The sequence below is a fragment of the Sebastes fasciatus genome, chromosome 11 (assembly GCF_043250625.1).
Source record: "Sebastes fasciatus isolate fSebFas1 chromosome 11, fSebFas1.pri, whole genome shotgun sequence".
NCBI classification, from domain to species: Eukaryota; Metazoa; Chordata; class Actinopteri; order Perciformes; family Sebastidae; genus Sebastes; species Sebastes fasciatus.
The window spans coordinates 32,491,924-32,504,465 of NC_133805.1; the positions used below are offsets into that span (position 1 = coordinate 32,491,924).

The 12,542-nt window shown below is 41.3% G+C and overlaps 1 protein-coding gene across 1 annotated transcript in view; it reads left to right on the plus strand.

Moving 5' to 3' along the window:
• Positions 1–12,542, plus strand: part of LOC141777748 (receptor-type tyrosine-protein phosphatase N2-like) — a 284,709-nt gene that overhangs the window by 92,448 nt on the left and 179,719 nt on the right. The window contains exon 10 of the mRNA XM_074652276.1: positions 2,048–2,134. Within this exon, the coding sequence (XP_074508377.1) occupies positions 2,048–2,134 (87 nt within the window). The remainder of the gene's footprint in view (positions 1–2,047; positions 2,135–12,542) is intronic.

A 12,542-nucleotide genomic window follows, 5' to 3' on the forward strand; every position in this document is an offset into this window, starting at 1 on the left:
GTATTTAGGGGGCCCTTGTTAGTGTTAAAAGTCGACTTGACTTCTTGGGAAACTTCTTTGTTGTTCAACTTAACTATGATGCGATTAATACGGGTGTATTTCCGTGTTCAGTGTAAACAAAGCACAAAGGTGTCGCCAATTCAACTGGGACTGATTTCTTTAGGATATGAGGACGTGACAAGGATTAAGGTTAGAACTCAACTTAATTGAATGTCAGGGGGAAATGAGGAAGTAAACAACTGCTAACTCCCATAATTAAATACATTTCAAAGTGAGTGATTTTCACAATTTGCAGAATATCTCCCTCCTCTGTACCTTCCATCCTTCAGCATCACCAGAATCATCCGAAGATGACGCCTGGTGTTGAGGGAGATAGCGTGCACCCTGCAGGTGTCTGGAGGCGTCTCCTTTTGCTGCATTTGAATTCAGCAGAGGGAGCTGAGGGGAGGTCAGACGAATCCACAGCAGATAGGAAGCAATTAGCTTGGAGTTCGGATATTGAGCTTTAAACGTGGTCTCCCGACACGCACGCACGCACGCATGCACGCACGCACGCACGCACATATACACACACACACCCTCCCCATCCTGGCCCTTTGCTTGCATTGAGGCTGATTTAATTGACTACTTAATTTGTTATTCCTCCATTACTCTGCTATTTTTAGGTGAAATGTTAGCAACGTTTTTCTTTCTAAATGTAGCTGCTATGTGAGCCTCAACCGTAAAATGTACTGAAGTATCCAAAGTAAAAAGTCCTGACGTTAAAGAAGGGATTTTAGTCGTGCAACCACCTCACATTATAGTTTTGTTTCAAGTTATTTATTGTCTTGCACAACAATTCCAGAAAAGCAGTCATTGGCAATGCTAATCTTGGAACTCAGACTCCCTTCAACAATGCTCATTAAATAAGAATCAAAAAAGTAGGTAAAAAACAAAATGAGAATCTAAGATATAAAACAGTGCAGAAGTTAAAAAATATAATATACAATGAAATGATATCAATTTGTATGAATTTGACAGTGATTACAAATAAATAATGTGAGTGTAAACAGGAAACCCCTCCCTCCCGCCCATTTGCGGAGTTTCTTGCTCCGTTGCTCTGAGCGTCCAATGATAATTCTTTGTGTTTTGGCTCTGACCTTTTCACTCCCTGTCAGCACACACTTTAAAACTTAAAATGAGGGAGCAGGGAGTGATGATGATAAGCTCTCCGTCTACAACTTTCCTCACCTCTTTAGTATTCACCTCGCCCATAATCTCTGACCTCACCTGGTCTGTTTCTCTCTTTTTGGACTTTTTTCTTGTCTTCTGTCTCAGTTCAGGTCAGAGATATTCAGTATCTGCTCAGATGTATCTTAATGGTGGTAATCCACTGCCCATCTAATGAGTTTCCCATGTCAAACTCTCAATATGTTGTTCAATTACTTCCTCTGTTTTCTCAGTTGTGTTTCCTCAAGATCCCCCACCTGTGATGAGAAATGAAGGCAGAACTGGATTCTAGAGAGAAATAGTTTGAATATGTTTTTTGGCACAAAGTTAAGGTTTTGATTTTGCTAAATTTGGAAGTGACAAACTCTAAAACCTTGTGTGAGAACCTGTGTTCTCACACATTTGAATTTCAAAGGATTTCATTTGGCCTCATTAGTGTTTACCTGACGTCGCCACATAACGCAAGAACAGATTCTGAATTTTTAGCTGCACAAATAGAAGAAAAACAACGTTGCCTAATCATTTCAGCAAGCCGCAAGAACTTTTCATTACATCAACGACCCTCTGTTTACATATATTGACAGATAAAAACACCATGCTCTCAGAAAAATACTCTATCCACTCCATCTACCATCTTATGTTGCATTAAATTAAATAAAAAAGTAGGTTGGCATATTTCCCAGGAAATACCATGAATTCTGTTTTACTACTTTGGGATGAGTTTAATTTAATTTCTATTTTTTTCTCGCTGTCTCTACCTTCTTCCCTTCCTTTCCCCAACCTCCTCACCCCACCTCTTCCCTCTGTCCTCCTCCTGCCTCCTCTTCATCATCATCAGTGGGCTCCAGACGGACGAAGGCCTCCACCTGATGGAGATCCTGGCTCGCAGGGCTAAAATCCAGATGACTGACTTCGCCGAGCTCTCGTACGTATTTCTGCTTTTTTTAAATCTCTCAGTCGCACTCCGGCTCGCTCCTCCCTGCTGTGTTAATGCTGTATGTTCTCATCGAGTGAGCCGTCTGGACCGAAAGTCTCCATCTAACCTAAAGCTGCTATTTATTCTCCAGGTTTAAACCACTCATCTGTCCAACTGTGTGGCGGATTATCAAAAGAAAAAACACAAACCTGCTCATTTATTGTGTTTGCTGGCGCTCTAAATAATAATCTGTTGCTGTTGAGAATCGGTTCGCACCTGTTCTGGTTAAAAATGCCAGTAAATCAAGTCTGTTCAAACAGAGCCAGCATGCTGGAAGTGACACATTTCACACCATTCATGTATTTTCACAAGCATTAAACCCGGCAGTGTCATACTTCTGGCTGGAGCATTTGCAGTGACTGATTCAAATAAACGGCACATTTTCACACAATTATCTATAATATAATAATCTGGCTGTATTAGTACAACACATTCTCACTCCCGACTCGTCAAATACCGCCGACTGGGCAACGCCCCTCGGCATTGGAAACCAACGCACAGAGGCATCCATAAGCGACAGTATGTGATGAACCTGGCTTTCAACTTAACCCCCCCATGGCGTTATTCAAGGGTCGGAGCAAGTGATGTAGTTTTTTTTTTTTTTTTTTTTAAGTTATTTTTTGGGGGCATTTTTACCATTTTTATTGACAGTGGATAGAGTCTTGGAAAGGGGGGAGAGAGAGAGAGTGGATGCGGAAAGGGCCACAGGCCGGATTCGAACCCGGGCCACCGCGGTCAGGACTGAGGACTGTTACATGGGCGCCCGCTCTACCAACTGAGCTAACCAGGCGCCCAAGTGATGTAGTTTTAATAGCGTGAGAGTCCGTTCAGGGCGGGAGGGGTGGTGGATGGGTCAAACAAACACAGGACTCTCAACCAGGAGACCGCTGTTGGTGTCCTGTGTGAAACTAAAAGTAACATTGACTTATTTTGTCACGTGAGTCTTTAGTCCCGTGAAGTTAATGTCAACCACAACCGTTTCCTAACCCTACCTAAGTGATTGTGTTGCCGAAACCTAACTTCCTGTGAAAACGGAAGTTTATTTTGAAAGAACACTATGCATGTAACGAGCGTATATTGACACACCGTCCCCGGTCCATCCAAAAGTAACACAAGAGGGGTACATCGTGCGTCAATCTCCGATGACGAGGGGCGCTGACCAAGCGGCAGTATTTGACGAGTTGGGAGTGAGAACGTGTTGAAGACGCAGTAAAATGTGATGTAGCACTTTTTATTGGCGTGATGATGTTGATCATAATGGACGGTAGTTATTTAGCTTAAATGGAATTTTCCCTAAATGAAGTTACTGGGTGCTGTAGGTGACTGAGGGACAACAATTTCTAAAGGTCCAGTTTGAAAAATGCCAAAGTTACCCTTTAACACTGGTGGTGGAGCCCAAACACAGAGCTAAAAGAATATGAATATTGGATTTACGTTATCAGGTGGACACAAACCCGACTCCAAATGATTGCTAATGTTGATTAGAAATGCTGATATTGCTCTTTGTCAGATGGATGTGCAACTGCTTGCTAACACGTTAAACTTTATAAGGTGATAGTATGTCAGGGCAGTGTGTCTGTCTGCTCTTCCCCAAGTGGCCAAAATAATATGTAAATATTGCTTTAAAAGAGATTATAATTAGTCATTTGTGTACAGTTTTTTGGCTGTCAAAAATGCAAGTTATCAGGAAAGATTCTTGTCTTGTCTTGCCTTATTTTTTTCTTTTCTGTTTCAAACCGCCTCCAATCGACTCGCTAGATGCACAACACGTTACAATTTTGGGATGTGTGCGTGTCGGCTCTGCAACCTATCGTTACCCATAACACTTTTCTCTGCAAAGGTCTGCAGACTCTATCCTTAAACATCAGTTCTGCACGAATAACCATAACATAAAACAAAGTTTAAACCTCAAAATAAACAGATAAAGTTGTGCAGGTCACCTTTTCAGCCCCTATAAAATGGAGGTGAGCCCTGACACTGGGAGTGGGCTGCCAGGTTCGGGTCAACACAATCTATTGTAAACCAGCACACAAAGTTCCAGCTCCGTCAGTGTGTTCAGGAAGCTAAAAATAAACACATATAATGTCCTTCTAAAACCGTTTGCCCTGTAATGGAGCAGCGCCTCTGGACATGTAGCTCTGCCAGCTGTCAGATGGCCAAGCAATTAAATTAAGAATTACATCTGGAAAAAAAACAACTTCAAATTCATCTCTATAACGTTCCAAAATCACAAACGCCTCCATCCTCAGACTAGAAACACTGAAGGAGCAGAGGTCCGTAGATGACTCATCTTGTCTGTAGTGTGCTTTACGTTCCCGACATCAACCGTCCTGTACCTGTAGGCTCAAGTGGGCGGCAATTTTCCCATAGGGCGAGCATCTCGTACTGAAACTCTCTTCAGATATTCACTGTGGAAGATGAGCAGCACCGGCTCCTCCGCTATTACCCCCCCTAGCATTTCAGATCAGAGAGGGCAAACTGGTGGGATCAAAACAGAGAGGTTTTCCAGTGGCAAACGGCGTTCAAATCAGAAAAAGAAACAGAAAAAACAGTGCCCTTACAGAGTAGAAATACAAGGACGTCGCCTTATTTTCATTCTGTCAACATATTTTCTTGCTCTGGGGGGGAAAGAAAGCAATGAGAGCTGCTCCTCGGCGTTATTGACATGTTGGAGTCGAGCCGCCGCCGCCTGCAATCATTTATTAATGAGACTGAAATCTGCCTGAACCTTCTCTCTTTCTTTCTCTCTCTCACTCATTCTCTGTGCTTATCTTCTTCTCTCTTCTTCCCTTTCAATCTCAATGTATTTCGGTCCTCTCTCTCCTTTTCAGAGCTGTTGCTATATTTCCCCCCCCATGGGTGACTTTGCAGTGGGTTGTGAACATTTTCAATGTGGTGAGCTGCAACAGCAAAACAGGTGCTACTACAGTGGTTTGCAGTTGAAGCAACTGCTGGGGATTATAGTCAGGATACAGACAGTATAGTATGTGTAAATAAATGTGTGTGTGTGTGTGTGTGTGTGTGTGTGTGTGTGTAATTTCTGTACAGGCTTCGATGGTCACTGTTAAAAAGCTTTATGCAGCTAGTGGACCCAATATGTTTCATCCAAACCTGCCGAGAAACTTCTGGTGTATTTCAAGTCATCTCTATCAATTATGTTAACACTGCACCTCACCAAGTTAACTGCTGAGGTCTGGTTACAACAGTGGCCATTAAGCGGTAAGCAGTTTTAGGTGTTGGCGTCAACATCAAAGTTCCTACCCAACCTTGGAAATACTCAACATGATCTCATCCCTATTCATCACATTTTACCGCTTAGGCAGCTTTTTGCATATTAACTTGATACAGAAGGTTCACGCGTGGTTAATGTTGTGAAACGGACGCGGTTAACGTTATGAAACGGTGGTGCTTAACGTTGTAACACAAGGTTAACGTTATGAAACGGTGGTGCTTAACGTTATAACACAAGGTTAACGTTATGAAACGGCGGTGCTTAACGTTGTAACACAAGGTTAACGTTATGAGACGGTGGTACTTAACGTTGTAACACAAGGTTAATGTTATGAAACGGTGGTACTTAACGTTGTAACACAAGGTTAACGTTATGAGGCGGTGGTACTTAACGTTGTAACACAAGGTTAACGTTATGAGGCGGTGGTACTTAACGTTGTAACACAAGGTTAACGTTATGAGACGGTGGTACTTAACGTTGTAACACAAGGTTAACGTTATGAGACGGTGGTACTTAACATTGTAACACAAGGTTAACGTTATGAGACGGTGGTACTTAACGTTGTAACACAAGGTTAACATTATAAAACGGTGGTGCTTAACGTTGTAACAAGGTCAACGTTATGACACGGTGGTGCTTAACGTTGTAACACAAGGTTAACGTTATGAAACGGTGGTGCTTAACATTGTAACACAAGGTTAACGTTATGAAACGGTGGTACTTAACATTGTAACACAAGGTTAACGTTATAAAACGGCGGTGCTTAACATTGTAACACAAGGTTAACGTTATGAAACGGTGGTACTTAACGTTGTAACACAAGGTTAACGTTATAAAACGGTGGTGCTTAACGTTGTAACACAAGGTTAACGTTATAAAACGGCGGTGCTTAACGTTGTAACACAAGGTTAATGTTATGAAACGGTGGTACTTAACGTTGCCATTCACGGTTAACGTTATGAAACGGTGGTGCTTAACATTGTCACTCATGGTTAACGTTAACGTTATGAAACGTTTGAAATGGTCTGAGCTAACATTGTACAACGTTTTCTCGTACAACGTATTCTTGTACAACGGTTTGTATGATATCTCATGGAAAAGTTATTCATCCTTTTTCGTTCATTTTCCTACGAATGTCCAGCAACATGTGTCAATTTCCGCTCGTGACATGCATACAACTTCCTTTAGGTTTAGGTAAGAAAACTACTTAGTTAGGTTAAGTAAAATATTGTGGTTTGGATTAAAATAACTAAATAAACTAAATAAGTGGTGTTACTTCAGTACGTAAGTTCTGTGACAAATAACTCAACGTTGACTTCTTGTTTCACACAGGACACGAACGCCGGTCTCCTGGGTGAAAGTCTGGTATTTTTTGACCCATCCATCCGCTTGTACGCTAATGACGTAATATACGGTACGGATGTAATGTGACATAACATCGTCATTAAAAAAATGCTCAGCTTTTGGTTTCACACAGGACACGGACGCCGGTCCTCTGTGTTTGTTTGACCCATTCACCACCAGAGTTAAAACCTCTTATCAGGGGTCATGCAGTGAGAAGACTTCCTGTGTTTTAATGGGTCACAAGCCAGAAAGGTTGTGAACCAGTGAGTCAGGCCAGCAGTCAGTTCATCCAGAGATTATCTAAAGCAATTTATTTGGAGGTAAAAATGAAAGCGAGCACATCACATCTGAAATGTCGGCGATATTCCTCCATTCACTGCACAGGAAAACTCACTGCGTGCACAACAACAGAACGACAGGTCAACGTTAAAGCGGGTATGTAAATGTTTACTACAGTCTGGATAGTCATTTTATTGTTCACATTAATTTTTTCTCTTCTAAATAAGTTTGACAAACTTTGGATTTGCTGTAATGTTTCTTTCCCTGACTGAGTTACTGTTACAGTTAGTGATGTTGCTGTGTTCATCCATCATTTGGTTTATTTCTGATAATGGCCAACATGTAAAATAAGAGCCAAGTTGTAAAGTTGTAATTTACTTTTCACTTCTGACATTGAAGCCTTAATGTAAGGTTGACCACGTCAGACACACACACACACACACACACACGCACACACGCACACACACACGCGCACACCTCCAACATACAAAGCTAGTCTTCACAGCTCTTCCAAATTGCCAGGGAGCCAATCAGACCCATGAAATAGAACATCACGACTTGTCGCTTTGTCTCCCCCCTCCAGCTGTTTTGGTTAGCTATTTTTTAATGATCTGCCATTTTCCAATTACTCTCCTCCACGGCTGACACCGTGCACTCGTTTATCAAAGCACATGCACTTTTTTCTCTCAAATGACTATAGCCATGTGTGTGTTCGAGAGACCATGATAGATAATTCGGCAAGGTGACAACACACAGCGGAAAGGTGTTAGAAAAGTACGGCGTGTCTGTGCTTGTAATATCTGTGTGCGTGTATCTCACCTGATACATCAAACCATTTGAGAAGACGTTTCTTCCAAGTAATTTACCTCAACTTATTTCAAGAATCTAAAAGCAAAAAAACAATACAAAGTTGTGATATGGTAGTAGACAACTTGTAAAAAAAGCTGTATCCTATATATCTTTAGTTTTCATTCTTCTTCTGTCATGCCTCTCCTTTGGATACCCAACCGTTTCAGATCCACTGCTAACGAAGTGTACTTTCAAACTTAAAGTGTTCGTTTTTGAGTGGACACAACAGATCCACAATGCAAAACTCAACAGAACGGCTGAAAAATAACAATGGATGTTGGTGAGACAACTCACAAAACAAAACAAAGCAAATACAATTAACGTTAAATACCCTTTTTTTGCTTTTTGTAAATACATAACATTTTTAATTGACTTCAATCGGGACCAGGCGGCAACCTCCTGGTCTGAGAAGTGAAGCCAATGCTGAAGTGCCTTAAACTTGCATTCTTTCTAATAGCCAGCAGGTGGCGACTCCTCTGGTCTGACTGTATAGAAGTCTATGAGAAAATGAGCCTACCTCTCACTTGATTTATTACCTCAGTAAACATTGTGAACATGAGTTTATGGTCTCAATCTCTAGTTTCAAGTCTTCTTCAATACAGCATGATGTTCATTTAGTAAATGATGGTCCCATTTAGAGTCAAATAGACCATAAAGCAGGGGATGCTTTAGGGCAGGGGTCTGCAACCCCTCTGGAGCCACATGCAGCTCCTTAGCCCCTCTCCTGTGACTCCCTGTGGATTTATAAAAACGGAAATGAATAACTGTTTTTTTGTTTACATTTTCATTTTTATTTATCATTGTTGTAGGTCTATGGTACAACGGTACGACAGAGTATTAGGGCCACATTGAGGAAATAAAAATAAATCTGAGACAATAAAGTCATAGGTTTACGAAAAAAAAAAGTCATATTATGAAAATAAAGTCATATTACGAGAATAAAGTTATAAGTTTAAGAGAAAAAAGTTGTAGTACTATGAGAATAAAGTTATAATATTATAAAGTACTAATTTTACCTGTTATTTTCTTTTTTTCTCGTAAAGTTATGACTATATTCTCCTAATATTATGATTTTTTTCTCGTAATATGACTTTGCTCTGAAAATCTCAGATGTTTTTTCCCTCAATGTGTCTCTAATACTCCGTCGTACATTTGCACTTTGGCCCCCACTGCATTGGACTTATATACTATATACTTAGACTATAAACTGCTCAAATGTTTTGTGGCTCCAGACAGATTTTTTTCTTGCCTAACTGGCTCTTTTGATAGTAAAGGTTGCTGACCCCTGGTTTGGGGCGTGGCTACCTTGTGATCGACAGGTTGCTACCACGGCGTTGTCCGGTCTGGGAGTTGTCCATGTTTTTGTCTTAGAACTTTAACCCTTTCACAGTGTGTTTTCAGTTCAGGAAAGTTCATTGTAACATTTTGGCCGACTAAAAATGTCTTATTTAGCGTTCAGTTGAACCCTCTTGTGTCACTTCTGGTTGCAAAAAATGGCGACAGCCAAAAATAAAGATGGCGAAGGCCAAAATGCTGAACTCCAGGCTTCAAAACCGTAGTCCACAAACCAATGGATGTCACGGTGACTACGTCCACTTCTTCTAGACAGTCTATGATCAGGACACACCTTAGTTGTATCATGACCCATTGGAGTGAAATTGTAAAGCAGATTATTTGACAGACAAAACAACTCAGTGTGAACATGAACACAGTGTATGCAGGGCTCTGTAGTAGAGTGGAGTTCAGTTTTGGTGGCAATTATGAAATTGTGATTACTCTAATCAGTGCCAAATAATTTTGGATTGTTGATCCGTTATCTTGTTAGTACAGCATATGTTTCATGGTGTTTTCAAGTATGGATTTTTCAATGTCACTCAGCGTCGGACAGTTTTGTTTGTCCTCGAAGAGGCAATGAAGCCCTGCAGCAGCTGGTTGAAACTTTTATACCGTTAAACTGATAGAAACACCGGCAATGTGTTGATTTGATACATGAACACTCGTGCTGTTAGGGTGTGTGTGTGTATGCGTGTGTGCACGGAGGTTTCCATGCTTCAAATTCACTCGGCGATGCAGAGAAAGCAACTTCCAAATTGAATTGAACTTGAAGTAAGACAGAGGAAGAATTCATGTGTACATTTGTGTTATTTGTGAGTGTGTGTGTGTGTGTGTGTGTGTGTGTGTGTGTGTGTGTGTGTGTGTGTGTGTGTGTGGACAGGTGGGGATTGGGTGGCTTTGGGTCGTGCGATTCACACACATACCTTCACACACACACACTCCCTCTCTCCGCCCCCGCCGCCCGGGCCCCGTTGTTCCCGCGGCACCTCGCCGTGCTGCTCGGCTGCTGTATTGAGTCCCTGGGTGGCCCGTACTGTTCTCCTGTTCTAATGCACCTTTTGTCTTTGTTCTCCTATTCTGGGAATGAAAGGCGGGAGCTGCACACTGGGGAGAGTGATGGATTGGAGGCAGAGAAAGCGAGAGAGCGACAGAGAGGGAGATATAGATACAGAGAGGGAGGAGAGAGAGAGAGAGAGGGAGAAAGCCGGGGGTCTCTTTTGTTGCGAGCACAGTGAAAGCCCAGCAGGGGGAGCCGCCTTGACAATTTGTCAGAGGCGCCACGCTTATTTTTCCGAGGCCGCCCGGCTCCTCACCGCTGTGGCAACGGCAGTCACCTCCACCAGAATAACTAAGCCCAGAGACAAAGGATTTAGACTGACACTGAGCCTGCTGACACTCCTGATTTACCCAGCCTGCCTCTGGCTTTTACCGCCCTGCTCCTCAACACCACCATCAACTGGTTTCCACAGCTTTTTTCCCCCTCCTTTAACCTCTTCCAATCCAGTGTTCCCATTTTATAGATTTAAGATTAAACATGATCTTATTCTGTCTTTACTCTGTGTCAACTTTATGCCCATCACTCCAGCTGTATGATGTTAACAATAACAAGATGCCATGGCTTTTATGGCTGCACCACTCCATCAAACGGCAGTACTGCAAATGTCTTGTGCTTCATTTTGAGGCAGTTTTTGAAACTTTGGGATCGCTACTAGAATGAAGAAAGCTATTGGGTTTGAACAAAGTCAGACCGCACAAAATTAATTTAAGGATATTTGGATTAAAATCCCCCCAAAAAAGACAGACCAGGGCAGTTTACTGCATTGGTATAAAGAAAATGACAAATAAGAAACAGTTGACATCGTATCCTCATACTGGCAGATTTTGTCACTTACAGAATCATATTTTATGAATAACTGACTTAAAAAAAAACACTCTGGCATGAGCAGAATAGCCTTAACATTTATTTACGATGCTGTAAAGGAGAGAACATACTGTATTATCAACGTCATTAATTACCTGATTTGCTTTTATCTATCTGAAGGACAAAGTCCGGCTCTGTGGTTTTCCCAGCACAGCTCAGAAAGCTGTTTAAGGTCAGCTCTCTATTCAGTACATTTAAAGAAAAACGCATTTGTACTGAAAGCAATTCAACTTTTTGAGTAAATTTATAACCTATTAACCTGGTGAACTGCCTCCTTCTCTTGACGTTTTGTTTTTTTCAAATGTAATTGTTAATATCCCTTGAATTTAAAGCATTGGTTCCCAACTTATTTTCCTTGAAGCCCCCCCCCCTACTTGTATCCCCCCCCCCCCCCCCCCCCCCCCGACATCATAACCCTGAAAAAAATTACATATCCTCGAACAAAATCTTCAATTTGAATATAGTGATTCAGTGTAATTATTTATTATGACGGATTTGTCAAGCGAATGCAGATACATGATACGAAATTTTTTTTGCAACAACTTAATTAATTTACTATAATAGCTTTAGAGCCGAAATAGATTTTTTGTTATTGTGGTTAAATAAATTTAATTTATGGTGGTGTTAGATTGCTGCTAGACTGCCCTGTTAATACAGGTGCGGGCCTCCCTTTCTGTGTGAAAATGTTGTTTTTGAAAGGCTAAATGCCAACAAATATGGATTGAAGCAGAATATTTTGTTAGATTTTGCTACTAAGTAGCAAAAAAATATATCTTTTTAAATAGTTTTATATACAGACTGTATAAATTAAGCAGTACGTGTGTTATGATTTTAATTAAACATATGCAAATCTAATATTGACAACCTCAGTGCAGACAAATCCTGGCGCGCCCCCTGTGATCTTTGGTGCCCCCCACCCCCCAAGTGGGGCCCGGACCCCAGGTTGGGAATCACGGATTTAAAGGGACAGTTCACCCAAATTAAAAAAAAAACATATCCGTTTCCTTGCATTGTCATCCAGCCATGCAGATAGTTTTGATTTAATGGACCACATTGAAAAATTACAATTGAAAAACTATTTCTTTGGAGGTAAATAGTTCCAGTGAAAGTGGGAAGTCTGTGGGTTATCCAAAGTCACCAGGAGAGTGATTCAGGAAAAGGATGTCTCATTTGTCAAATGTGTTATTTTATTGAACACTGAACTGAAAGTACTATATACAGTCACAGCAGTATATGTGCCCCTCCTATACATTTATCCTGCATCTCAGCCACTGAACAAAGTCCCTTTCATCCATTTGCCAGGCAGCAACACCGCAGGCACCTCAACCTTACACCTCACACAGAAGCACCAGATTAGCATATTACAACAACAAAAAATGGCTCTCAACAAAGTAGTT